Below are 13,988 nucleotides of genomic sequence, written 5' to 3' on the forward strand. Positions count from 1 at the left end.
CCTTTTATTGACAAACAAATTATATCCTCATAGCTTATTGTAGTGAAATAGCCTTTCTTTGCTGTATATTCACTTACTGTAAGTATGTTACAATAAAAGATACATCTACGTGGAATTGGAGTATTTCCATTTATTTCAATTATAGAATTTTGTAACTCCGTTTCAAATAAAATATGGTCCCACAAACATGCCTAATTTAGCCTCCCATTATCTAACACTTACTTCTGTTTTCCGTTACCAATTACATTTCTGATATAATTTTCTTTCATAGCTGATTAGTTTGTTGGCTGCTTGTTGGATACCAGTTAGAAAATGAGCCATGATAAATAATTACTATACTAGGTTTAGTTAGTATATTTTCCTTTATAGATTTCACTCCAACATCTTATTAAACAATTTCCCTCATACTAGTCTGGGAAAAGTTTGTTACTGGAATCTTTAAAGGGTTTATTAACAGGCAATGGGAAACGAAGACAAAACTTTAATTAGGAACATTTATGATACCTGGTGGACAAATAACTGCAAAAACCAGTGCTGTATCCCATAGCAATCCGTCAAATGCTGCTAAACTGTAATATGAAATCACAATCTGGTTTGTTGCTAGGAGCTACAACAGCCTTTTAATAATTGCTGTTGACCAGTTTTATAAATGACTATGAGTATATTCAAATTTGTAGCTGTTTTTTGTTTTGTTTTTACTTTACAAAATTTTCTTACAGTAATAAAAAAAAAAATGGGGGGATAATTGCTATATTTTCAGAACCTAAAGCAACTCCAACATTCAAGAGTGACCATTTGCATGTTGTGTCCACATCTCCTTGATTTCAGTCCTGTGCATTCTGTTTAAGTGTAAACATCCTTGTCAATGAAAATATATTGTTAACTAAGGGTCTTGCTGAAAGGTGAGTGGCAACAGAGGTTGTGGATTCTTAATGCCCTCACAAGTAATTTATTAGCAAAAATAGCCTAAAATGTATACATGTTGCTTTTAGGCTTTATAGTGCCATGTCATATGATCATTGACCGGTCATTGTTTCTATCATATGAAATACTGTTTCATTATTTTAATTTAATACTGTTTATTTTAATCCATCAGAGTACAAGCCATCACTACTAGTGATTGATGAAGTTCAATTATATGGTAAAACCGTATTTTTATGAGGCTGCCTGTAGTTAAGTTTTTTCTGATAAGTAATGTTGTTTGTATTGGCTTTCAGATTTAGAGTCAGAATGTGATGAATTCTATGACGCTCCCACCAGTCCAGTTGAAGACATGCCTTTCTTTGAGGTCTCTACTGGCTCACTGACTAGGTCTAATAGCGTGAAAAGGAAGAAGTTAATGAAGCAAGAGACTCTGAAAAATATGACAGAATTTCAGATGACATTTGAAATACCAGTGGTATGTCCTGTAATAGACATTCAGCACAACTGCAAAATAAAAGAGCTCTACAGCATATAAGCATGGTTAGGATTATCATATATTGTGGCAGATGTGTACTTTGAAGGGAAGCTGTCTTCAAATTGTGGAAATTGTATTTGTCAAAGTCAATTATTCACATAAATGTCAGCTTTTTAAAATATGAAAACCAACTATGCACACAATGTATAATTTCTTTCTGTCCCTGAGACTTTTCCTTGCCTAATTTAGTTTTACTATTCTCCTTAAAATTTGACCTGCTTCTCATCAATTATACTATCTCAACAAAATTGTCTAAAAGAGGACCAATCATGCCGTTTTACCTGTTCCTACATAAGTAGTGCAGTAAAAGAACCAGCCGGATAATAAGTGCACGGTCCCAAATGCCATTTTAATGTTATTTAGAACATACTTGCCAACTTTTCATTGTTGCCTTTAGGGAGATCCCGGAGGAGGTCGGCGTGCAGGGTGGGGCTTGACGAATCACATCATTTTGGCCCCATCCCCTAAAAGATTGTCACAATTTTGGGCATTTACAGCAGGGCGCGGGGCTAAGTTGACATGATATTTGCGTCATTAAGCCCTCCAGCGCCACTTATCTATTGCGGGGGTGAGAACCAGGAGGTTGTCCTTCTCTCCCAGGAGCCCATGAGGTCTCCCAGATATGTGGGAGTCTCCAGTACATTCCGGGATAGTAGGCAACTATGCGTTAAATCAGGGGTGTCCAACCTTTTAGCTTCCCTGGGCCACATTGGAAGACGACGAGTTGGTTTGGGCCGCACATAAGATACTCTAACAATAACGTTCGCTGATCATCCAAAAAACCATAGAAAACATAGTTAACATATATATGAGAAAAAAGTGATATATATATATATATATATATATATATATATATATATATATATATATATATATATATATCACTTTTTTTTCAAATCCCCCTATACTTACCTTTCAATCGCCCTGTTCAAAAAATCCTCTCTAGTTATTATACTATAATCACTTTTTGTATTATTTTGATGCAATATCAATAAAGTGCATTTAAGCCAGGCATTGTATATCAGGGTGCCCTGACCAGGCCTGCGGTACCTGACATATACATCACTGTGACCCTAAATTGTGACCTGTTTTGCTAATTACACCACTATGTTATAACTAAGGGATAACAACTTATAATGGGCCGAAGAGAATAATATACAATGCCCCATTAGTATTACAAGTAGAAGTATGTAGCAGGGAGATAAGGTCCATGATGCTCCAGGTCCAGGTGACTTTTATTCACTGGTCAGCGTCCCTTGAAATAATAAAAAAAATCCCCCTTAACTTACCTTTTAATCGGCTTGTTCTCCTGTCCTTTTCTCTTCTTTTCTCCAATTCTCTGCTGCTGATTGTTCTTCTCGCGCGGGTGATTCCTCTGTGCTGCGCTCCGCAATGGATGTTGGGCGTGATGACATCACGCCCGACATTCACTGCGAGCACTGCACAGAGGAAGAGACAAGGGAGGGAGCCGGAGTACCAGCTGACGTGACCGCGTAACCGCAAGGTAAGTATTTTCTTTTCTTTTTTTTGCAGGATTTTTTTTTTCCATTAACAGTGCTGCCCCCTTGCCACAACCAAAACTCCTTCTGGGCCACATTCACAAGCGTGCTGGGCCGCATGCGGCCCGCGGGCCGCGGGTTGGACAACCCTGCGCTCAAGAAAAGCAGCTAAAGAATCTCTAGAGACTGAAGTGTCTTTTACATTTCAGTCTCCATTACTGAAGTCGTGTTGTCTTACCTGGTCTCCATGAAAATGGCCACCTCCATAGGCATCAATATATGGACATAGGACACAATTTCTGAACTGTGTCATCATGCCACAGATGGTGAAGCCAACCACGTCTTCCACTGGCTCAGCATCAGGGAGAATGCCAGACTCTTCAGGGAGTGAGGGAGATCACCCCTATTTCAGTGAGTCTCCCTGACATTCAGGGAGAGTTGTTGGCAAGTATGATCTAGAATACATTTACATTACTTATGTAGCTGTGTACCTTAAGTGTTAGTAGATATATTTTACTTTATGTTTGTGTTACTACTGATTACAAAGTCTATGCTTTTCTAACCAACAGGTGATACTGCAATTGTGTAGCCTCTCTGAAGATGCTCAGAAAGTTGTTCTACAGATGGAGATTTTGGGGTTGGGCACTGAACTCAATGTACGAACATTTGATATGTCGGCAAATGCGTATCTAAGAGAGATCTCTTTGAAATGCCCAGAGTACACAGGTAAAGTCTCATTGCCTATTAAATGTTAAAAAGTTTATATAAAAAATGAGCACATTAAGTTTTTAAGTATTTTCTTCCCTCTGAAGATGATGAAGAGAAGTCTGTTCACCTTATCACCACACTGGATAATACCACAGATGATCTTTTGATCATGGAATATATAAAGGTTAGACATTCATTTGCAACAATATTAAGGTTAAATGTTATTTTACATTATATCATATATTGTGCTCTTATGGTGACATTTGGTTTCTTGCTTATTTAGGCAGATATAAATGGGCCCGAATTCAAGACTACTTATAAAAATGTTGAACAGCTGATAAAGGTATGTTTATTAAGTAAATAATATGCACACATATGAGACATTTCTTAAGTGCTTTGTGATGTCTGTTTAGGTTAAGAGTTAGTGATACCAATGTATGTATAATAATTATGTACTTACATTACAAATCTAGGACTATTTTGGTAAGTTGCATGTGGGGAAAATTAAAAAAAAAAAAAGCAAATCTAATAACCTCACTGTTGCATACATTATCTCCATAGGATTTGTCTAATCTCAGAAGTGTTACCTTTTAGATCTGGAATATCAATATATGTTTAAGTTGCTCACTAATCTTATATGCAGAATTCTCAAAGCAAAAGTTAATCTCAGTCATAGATAAAAGATTGATAAACTAAATTTTTCTGGCTACACAAAATAGCTATAGATTCTGAAATGTATGTATAAAGGGTTGTACATCTTTCACCTCTTTACAGAGAAGCGCATGTTTTAGCCATACTCCATGTTTGTCATTTCACAGAGGATTTTGCTTTCCTATTTTGCTAAATTTATATACTAAATACTAGAAAAACTATATAACACAAATAAAAGAGGACTAATACTGGCCACAGTACGCTGATTTTATACCTATATATTTCTGTCGCCCTATTGTGGGACACTGCAAAACATTGGGGTATAGTAGGTGGTCCTGGAGTCAGATGCACTTTAAAGGTGTTGAGCGTAGCTCCACCCCTGCTATGGCCCACCCATAGGAACATCTCTTCAGTTTATTTTAAGTGCCCCTGGATTCAAGCATGTATTCTCAGAGCTCCTGCCCTGTAGCTTCTTATTTTTCAATTTAAATTACTTTGTTTTTACTTTTTGTGCTGGTCTCAGGGGCGCCTTTCCAGGAGTGGATAGCCTGCGGTTGTCATCCACTCCAGGTCCCTGAGCCGGGGTGAATAGCCTGCGGGCTTCCCTCACACTCAGCTCTGCTGCATTTCCTTTGTTCCTGTCAAAGCCTGCATAGTACACTGTGCAGGCGGCCAGCGCTGACAGACGGAACCGCAGCAGATCTAATGGCAGGTGCTGTGGCCGAGTTCCCCCCTAGACAACAAGCAGAAGCCCAGCAACAGAGGGGGGATAAAGGCCAGCCACAGCAGATTTTCATTGAATTGGAGAACACAGCTGTGGCTGCGCTCATTTGTAGGGCACAGAACGAAGCAGAGTCTGCTGGCCATTCCTATCCTCCATGTTGGGGATAGGACTGGCAGGTCTCTCATCCTTCTCCCTTCCTATTTGCGTGCTTCCTCTGCGGACACGCCATTTTACAGGTCACAGTATAACTGCATCTCTCCCCTGCTCTCCCCTGCTGTACAGGACAGGTTTTTAACAATTTGTTTATGCTCTTTCCCTGTGTAATGTACAGTATGTGAGTGTTGAGTGAGTCTGCTTATGTGAAAAGTGTGTATGTGTTTGTATTTATATAATATCCACTATATGAACAAAAGTATTTGGCCACACCTGTTCATTATATTGAGGTGTTTCAATAAAACCCGTTGCCAGAGGTGTATAAAATCAAGCACCTAGAAATGCTGCCTCTATTTGCAAACATTTGTGATACAAAATGGGTCGTTCTGAAGAGCTCAGTGACTTCAAGCGTGGTACTGTGATAGGATGCCACCTTTGCAATAAAGGTTCATGAGATTTCATCCCTGCTGGGTATTCCACGTTCAACTGTAAGTGATATTAATAGATAATGGAAGCATTTAGGAACAACAGCAACTCAGCCATGAAGCAGAAGAGCATGTAAAATCACAGAGCGGGATCAATGACTGCTAAGGCGCATTGTGCGATAAAGTCGCCAATGCTCTGCTGATTTCATAGCTGAAGAGTTGCGAACTTCCACTGGCATTAATGTAAGCATAACAACTGTGCAGCGGGAGTTTAGTGGAATGGGTTTCCATGGCTGAGCTGCTGCATGCAAGCCTCACATCATCAAGACCAATGCCAACCGTCGGATGGAGTGGTTTAAAGCACACCGAAACTGAACAGTGGAGCAGTGGAAACGTGTTCTGTGGAGTGACGAATCTTGCTTCTCTGTTTGGCAGTCAGATGGGTGAGTGTGGGTTTGGCAGATCCCGGGAGAACGTTACGTGCCTGACTGCATTATGCCAACTGTGAAGTTTGTTGGAGGAGGGATAATGGTATTTGGCTGTTTTTCAGGGTATGGGCTAGGCTCCTTATCTCCAGTGAAAGGCAATCTTAATGCTTCAGCATACCAAGTCATTTTGGACAATGCTATGCTTCTAACTTTGTGGCAATTGTTTGGGGAAGGCCCTTTTCTATTCCAAGCAAGGACTACAAAGACAAGGTTGGATGAGTTCGGTGTGGAAGAACTTCAGTTACCCACACAGAGCCCTGACGTCACCCTCATCGAAGACCTTTAAGATGAACTGGAACGGAGATTGCGATCCAGGCCTTCTTGTCCAAAATCAGTGCCTGACCTCACAAATGCTGTACAGAATAAATGGACACAAATTCCCACAGAAACACTCCAGCATCTTATGGAAATCCTTCCAAGAAGAGTGTATGCTGTTATCGCAGCAAAAGGGGGACCAACTCCATATTAAATTACATGTATTTGAATTCAATGCCAATACAGTCCTTGTGTAATGGTCAAGCATCCTAACACTTTTGTCCATATATGTGTGTGTATGTATATATAACGTGTGAGTGTATATGTGTGTGTGTATATATGTGTATATATATATATATATATATATATATATATATATATATATATATATATATATATATATACACACACATACATTTTATATATATATATATATATATATATATATATATATATATATATATATATTATTATTATTATTATAATATGTGTATGTGTTATATAGTGACCAGCCATTTTTCAAGATTTTGCTTGACTTCTGCATAAATAATTTGTGTGTGTCTGGTGTTTTAAAAAATACGCTATGACAGAAAATTGGACTCCCAAGAAAGGGTCTACTACAAAATCTGTGTTACATTATACTTGTTCAAAGTGTAACGCTGTCTTATGGACAGTTTGACCTGGAGGTCCTGTATGCAGCGTGTGAGGGAACAGTGGTTACCCCTGTCTGCGCCTGCAGTTGTAGAAGAACCAACTTTGCTTTGCTCCCTGACAACATCCATAGTTTAATGCACGTGGGTAATATCTCACCGTGAGGTAGGTTATTCGTCTAGTTCTATTTCTGCACCACACATTCCAAGTTCCCATTTGGTACCCCTCCACGTCAAGATTGTCCCATGCGGAATCTGCTTCAGTGCAGTCTCGCTGAGTCTGTCCAGGGTTTAGATATTGCCTCTTTCTAACTGAAACAACCCTTAGGATGATAAGTTAACATTGTGTGCCTCAGGCAATAAATTCCACTTCTAATCTGTTTTAAGATGAAGAAGTCGACTTGCCAAGGGCCTTCGGGGACGAGGACTCTGGTAGCGTGGAGGATTCATCCACCGTCCAGGGCATGGATGATCTGGTTTTAGGAGTTTGCCAGACTTTAAACTTTGCGGACCCAGAGGTCTCAGATTCATCTGAGTTCTCCCTCTTCAAGAGGTAGATGAAGCAGGTTATCTATTTTCCTCCATCTCCCCAACTATTGGATATGATATCGGAGGCATGGAAAAAGTCTAGCAGTCGTTTTCATATGCCAGGATACTTCAGACCCTTTTATCCCCTTACTTTAGAGGAATTAGCAAAGTGGGGGGCAATTCTATTGGTGAATCTCATTGCCCGGGTTGACTAGGGCCACTTCTATCCAGGTGCAGAAATGAGACTTCTTGCTCCGCTCAGCTTTTCAAGCTGCAGGTAGCCTTTTCAGACCTGGCATGTCTATATCCTGGGTGAACAAGGCGATTCAGACAAGAGGTGAGCAGTTAGAAAAGGGTCTATGTGACAACAGCCCACAAAGTTTAATTACTTGTACTGGCAGATCACATTAGAGAGGCATCAGAATTTATAGGTCAGGCATCCTTGGATGCCATCTCTGTTACGTGCAAGCTTATAGCGGCAAGGCGTTCCTTGTGGCCTCGCTCTTGGTTTGTGGAGGCGGATTCCTAGTGGACCCTGGAGGCGTTGCCTTTTGATGGAGTGACCCTCTTTTGTATCCCAATTAGACGAGCTTTTCCTGGAAGCCAGTGGAGGAAAAAGCCCATTTTTGCCAGTTACTCAAGCCAAACCTAAACATCCCAGGTTTCGTCCATTCCAGATCATGGGGTGCTCCAGCAAGAGGACAGTCCACTTCCACTAGGGGAGGGTTCCGTCTGGGCCATGGGCCAGACAGATGTGCAACCCAAGGCCCACAGAGTCGGTTTCCGTATGACGTAACTCCCAGCCACTAAAATGTGGTGGGAGTCCGTCTCATGCTGTTTCAAGAAAAATGGCTGCAATCATCTCCCTGATGGTGGTATTTGAGGGATTGTTACTCCAGAATATATTATTATTGTGCTCCCTTTTCCACATCACCAATTCTTCACCACAGACCTTCCAGCCTGCGGTCTTCGGTAGTATTCCTGAAGCTTTTGGTTTCAGAGGTAGTAATCCCAGGCCCTCCGTTAGAATGGGGTTTGGGGTTTTACTCCAACCTCTTTTTAGCCCTGAAGCCGAATGGCTCCTTCCAGCCAATCCTAAACCAAAATATCCTCAACAAACAGTTTTGAGTACTCTGCTTCAGGATGGAGTAGCTGCGGTCCATCATCGCGGGCATGGAACCGGTTGAAATCCTTGCTTTCTTGGACATAAATCAGTGTCCATTACACTTCAGGGTGTTACCCTTTGGCCTGGCTAGCACCACCAAGGGTTGTTACACAAGTGATTGCGGTCATGGCAGGTCTCTGCTCACAGAAGGTAATAGTTGTCTATTACCTGAATGACTTGCTGTTAAAGGCTGCATCCTATTCAGTCCTGATCCGCCAGCTTCATTTCACGATGTGCTTCCTTGGATCATCGGTCTGCCAAAGTCCTCCGTAACGCCGGCTCAGAAAATGCGCTTTCTGGGTCTCAAATTCGATGCCAGTTGCCAGCGTGTGTTTTTCCTAGTGGACAAAGTCCTCTCGACCCGGTCCAAGATCATGGCCCTCTAGTCAAGGCGGGAAGTGTCCCTTCTTTATTGCATAAAGCTGCTGAGCACCATGGTCTCTGTGTTTGAGGCAGTTTCCTCTGCACAATTCCACTCAAGGTTGTTCTAGAATGACTTGCTACGAAAATGGTCTAATTCGCCTCTGCATCTGGGCAGACAGATCATCAGGTCTGCGAAAGTGCAACATTTTCTTAAATGGTGACTTGATCTGTCTTATCGTGTCATGGGTCGTTACTTTCAGGCTTGGGAGTGGGCTCTGGTGACCATAGACGCCAGTTTTTCAGAATGGTGGGCAGTCATTAGCACTTTCTTGTTCCAGGAATTTTTGGACTCCCAGGAGGCACTCCTTCCCATGAATGTGCTGGAGCTTTGGTGGTTTACAGGGTACTGGTCCAAGCCCAGGGGCTTCTGGCGTGAAAGCAGCTGAAGGTCCAGTCAGTCAATTTGACAGCAGTGGCTTACATGAACTATCAAGGGGGCATCCGCAGCGCCATGGCCATGAAGGAGACGTCCAATATTATGTCTTGGGTAGAACGTCACATTCCAGTGATATCAGCCATCTTCATTCCTGGTATGGAAAACTTGGAGGCTTAATATCTCAGTTGCAACAGAATCTATCCAGGAAAATGTTTCCTGTACGGACACGTGTTGGACTTTCTGGTTCAGCGCTGGGGTCTGCTAGACAAAGATCCCAGTTTCCTCTGTTCTGCTCTAAATCCCAGATTCCAGCCGCAGGATTTGTAGATGCCCTGGTGATACCTTGGCTCTTTCATCTGGTGTACCTCTTTCCCCCACTTTCCATGGGTCCGCGGGTGCTCCAGAGGTTGGAGAGAACAGGTGGTGGCCATAATAGTGGCTCCATCAGGCATGGTACTCGGGACTTCTAGGAATGGCCGTAGATCCTCCCTTCTGGCTGCCTTCCATCCCGACCCTCTTACGCAGGACCTCTTCATTGCCACTCGTTAAGTCGGCTGGCTTTGATGGCGTGGCTACTCAGACCCTGATCCTTCAGGCCAGGAAATCTTCTGCTGTAAATTACTATCTGGTGTGGAAGGCGTGTGTTCTCTGGTCCGAGGGGCTCCATGGCCACACTTGATTCAGCTTTGCCAGGTTGTTATCCTTTCTCCACACAGGTCTTGACAAAGGTCTGCATTTATCCTCTTTGAAGCTGCAAGTTTCAGCGCTGTCAGTCTTTTTCCAGCGAAAGGTGGCTGGCATGAAGGTTGTTCAAACCGTCCTGCAGGGAGTTCACCTTGCTCAACACCCTTTTTTACACCCGGCTGAGCCATGGGACCTAAATTTGGTACTCAGGGCCCTTGTTAAGGAGCCATTTGAACCTTTGGAATCGGTTAATCTTTGTTATCTCACCTGGAAAGTGGTCTTCTTATAAGCTGATTCCTCAGTGCGTCAAGTGTCTGAGTTAGGAGCGTTGTGTTTTGCCCCCCTCCCCCACCTGGTGTTCCATCCAGACTGGGAGGTGCTTCAAAGCCCTCTTTTGTCCTAAAAGTGGTCTCCCGTTTTCATTAAAACTAGGCTATGGAGTTGCCAACCTTATTTCCGCAGTCTTCAAATTTGTCCTTGTTGCTTCTGTACATGGTCCAGGTTCTTCGGTGTTATGTGGACTACCCTGCGGTGGTTCACAAAACTATTGGTTTGTTTGTGCTGTGTGATGCACAAAAGAGGGGTTGGCCGGCCTCTCAGCTGTCGTTGGCTAGATGGATCACTTCCACTATGTTCAATCAGCTAGGCCGGTGCCAGGGGACTTGATGAATCATTCAAGGGTGAGGGTGTTTCCAGGGGCGGCGCATCACGCAGCTTCCGCCGAGCAGTTGTGCCGGGCTGCTATGTGGTCATCAGTCCACACTTTTTTGTAAATTTCTACAGATTGCAGGGCTTTGAATCTCAGGATGCTACCTTTGGCCTCAAGGTTTTGTGTGCAGCTATTTCAGAACAATACCTTTCTTTGGAGCAACTTTGGCATGTCCCCAATGTTTTGCAGTGTCCCCCAATAGGGTGACAGAGAAAATATGATTTTTGTACCGTAGAATCCCTTTTTCTTAGTCCATTAGGGGACACTGCGCGCCCATCCTTGCTTTGTTCATATGCTGGTTGCCTGTTTGTTGTTCTGGTAGACCTAGTTGGACCCTCTTTGTGGGCTTTAGTTTTAAAATACAGAAGAGACCTTCCTATGGGAGGGGCATAGTAGGCGTGGAGCTACACTAAACACGTTCAAAGTTTATATTGCCGCTGACTCCAGGACCACCTACTATACCCCAATGTTTTGCAGTGTCCCTCAGTAGACTAAGAGAGGGATTTTACGGTGAGTACAAAAATTATATTATATTACACAAATCTAGTACAAAGGAATTAATAGCAGACTTTTTTTCTTTGTGTTTTCTGTTCAAATAGGTGAACTTCTCATCCCTAGATGTCCATCTCCACACCGAGGCTCTTCTGAGTACAATGAGCTTTCTCACTAATCTCTTGCCACAGTCTGAAAACAAGGAAAATGAACTGCATGTCGAAGATGCAGAGGAAGAGAAGAAGGAGGAGCAAAGAAAGAAATTAAGTAAGATCTCCCCAGCAAATAGACCTGAGCCTATAGCAAGGATATGAAGATTTACTGTACAAATTTACATGAAGCTTCAGATTGAACTTGAAAAAGAGTGTCATACTTCAGTAGAGAAACTTTATTACAATACTGAATTTTCAGCTGCAAAACTATGCAAAAATATTATAAAATTAACAGCCATCACACTTCATGACTAAAGAAGAATAATAATTATATTATATGAGGGGCATAGATTAGGATATATGCAGATACAGTTTGTCTGCTAAAATTTTGGTGTCCTAAAGAACAACTTGACCTCTATTGTAAAATTTCCATGTGAGAAGCATTGAGGCAAAATGTGTTCAACGTTACTCTAAGTTTCCAGCTCTAACAGTCGACTATGGTGGAATATTACTTGACCATCACAAACCGTAAAAAAACTGCAACTTGATAGCTGGTAATATGATTACAAAATTGACAGAGGATAGCAAGCACCTTCAAACTGACATACTGCTCATGCCCATTTATATAAATCCCAGTAATCTGCATGGATAATATCTGTTATTTAGTAGAATGCAGACTAGTCACTCAGACCTATAACTTTTTTGTTTTAATTACCATATCTTTTCCTTACTTATATTCCTCACAGTGATACACAATAGAAGAGATGCTTTTTTATTTTAATAATTAAATCTATAAATCGTATATATTTTTCTTATCTACTATTGCACAATAAGGATATATTGCTTTATATTTTCTTTTTGCTTTTTCCAGAACTGAAGAAATCAAAATATGATGTTGTAAATCTGCATGTGTTGGCAGAATTGTCCTGCCTTCGTGTTTTTATCCGTGAACAGAAATGTCAAATTTCAGAGATCAGCATTGAAGGTAAGCAATGTAGCAAAGCAATGAGAGAGGCAAGCCAGATGCTTTTTGCATAGGGAGCAGAATCAGTAGCAGAAAGAAGTAATAATGCCACTGTATAGGTCATTGGTAAGGCCTCATCTACAATACTGTGTTCAATTCTGGAGGCCATATCTCCAGAAGGATATATATATACATATAAATATATTAATGACTGTACAATGAAGGGTAACTAAAATGATGCATGGCCTACAGCACAAAATTTACCCTGAATGACTAAAATATTGCAGAAATAAATCAAGGGGTTTAACAAGGTACAAGAGGAAAACATTCTTCAAAGGATGAAAAATATTAGAACACAAGGACACTGAAGTTCAGAGGAAATTTAAGGAAAAACTTCCTCATCAGAGGTGGTTGAGGCTATTATAGTAGAGCAATTTAAACATGCTTGGGATAGACATAAAGGATATCCTTACAAAGAATAAAGGATCAAATAGGGTTTGAGGTTACCATAGGTTAATACTAGATGGGCCAAGTGGTTCTTATCTGCCGTCAAACTCTGTTTCTAACATAAAGCAAACCTAGAGCAAATAGGAGCGGGTATGTCATCTATGGAAAATATGACAGATATATCGAAATAGATTAGCTTTTAAATATATCCAGATAGTCTGAGCTTGCAACAGCAACTTATTTCACTGGAGTTAGGAGAACATTATTACTAAATTCTTGTCCTTCTTCATTTGACACCATTAATGAAAAATCAGGACTTTAATGTGGAATTATTTATTTTCTGTTTTATTTTTATTACTTTTTTATCTTTTGGTTATAGTATAAAGATCTGTATGTATTGATATTATATGATTTGTTTTATTTATATATCAATGCTTTTGTTTGTTTTATTGTTTTTATCTAATGAGTTTTATGATTAGTTCAAATCTTTCTTTTATCTGCGCTCCTACTTGCTCTATGTTAATCAGTTGGTGTTTCTGAGGTTGCACTTTCGTTTGTTTAAGAGCCACAATTTGCTTCTAGGTATGGGTCTCTGGTTCTATGATGGTTCATGAAGTGCAGATGTATGGATACATTATTTTTTTTAATCTAATTAGCTGTTTTTTTATCTATTTTTATCTATAGTAGCACTGATTGTTGTGTATTCCTTGTAAAATGTATTTTATATCCATTGCTCAACTAGTGATCACAAATAAAAAAGGAAAGCAGGAGCTAACTATATGTTAAAACAGGATTTTTATACTTGTATAAAAGCCGTTTCTCGAGCAGTGGGTATAAAGGATGGGCACTTTAAAAATCTTTAATCACTAGCCCTAACTCCTCCCTCTCTATACCCCACCTCCTGTTAGCATCAGATTATGTTTAACCAAGCCCCATAGAAAGAGGAGAGAATAGGGAGAAAAAACGGAGCAAGAGAAAAAGCATTCTCTCAAACAACAAAGACAACACGTCATGCAACAGCAGAAACCAGAGCGTC

The 13,988-nt window shown here is 40.8% G+C and overlaps 1 protein-coding gene across 3 annotated transcripts in view; it reads left to right on the plus strand.

Moving 5' to 3' along the window:
* VPS13A (vacuolar protein sorting 13 homolog A) overlaps window positions 1-13,988 on the plus strand; it is a 243,599-nt gene that overhangs the window by 70,005 nt on the left and 159,606 nt on the right. For all 3 annotated transcript variants that reach the window (XM_075211020.1, XM_075211019.1, XM_075211021.1), the window contains 6 exons: window positions 1,218-1,399; window positions 3,528-3,684; window positions 3,771-3,850; window positions 3,950-4,009; window positions 11,497-11,656; window positions 12,413-12,526. In XM_075211020.1, coding sequence (XP_075067121.1) covers window positions 1,218-1,399; window positions 3,528-3,684; window positions 3,771-3,850; window positions 3,950-4,009; window positions 11,497-11,656; window positions 12,413-12,526 — 753 coding nt within the window. The remainder of the gene's footprint in view (window positions 1-1,217; window positions 1,400-3,527; window positions 3,685-3,770; window positions 3,851-3,949; window positions 4,010-11,496; window positions 11,657-12,412; window positions 12,527-13,988) is intronic.

This window comes from Mixophyes fleayi, chromosome 1, assembly GCF_038048845.1.
Source record: "Mixophyes fleayi isolate aMixFle1 chromosome 1, aMixFle1.hap1, whole genome shotgun sequence".
NCBI lineage: Eukaryota > Metazoa > Chordata > Amphibia > Anura > Limnodynastidae > Mixophyes > Mixophyes fleayi.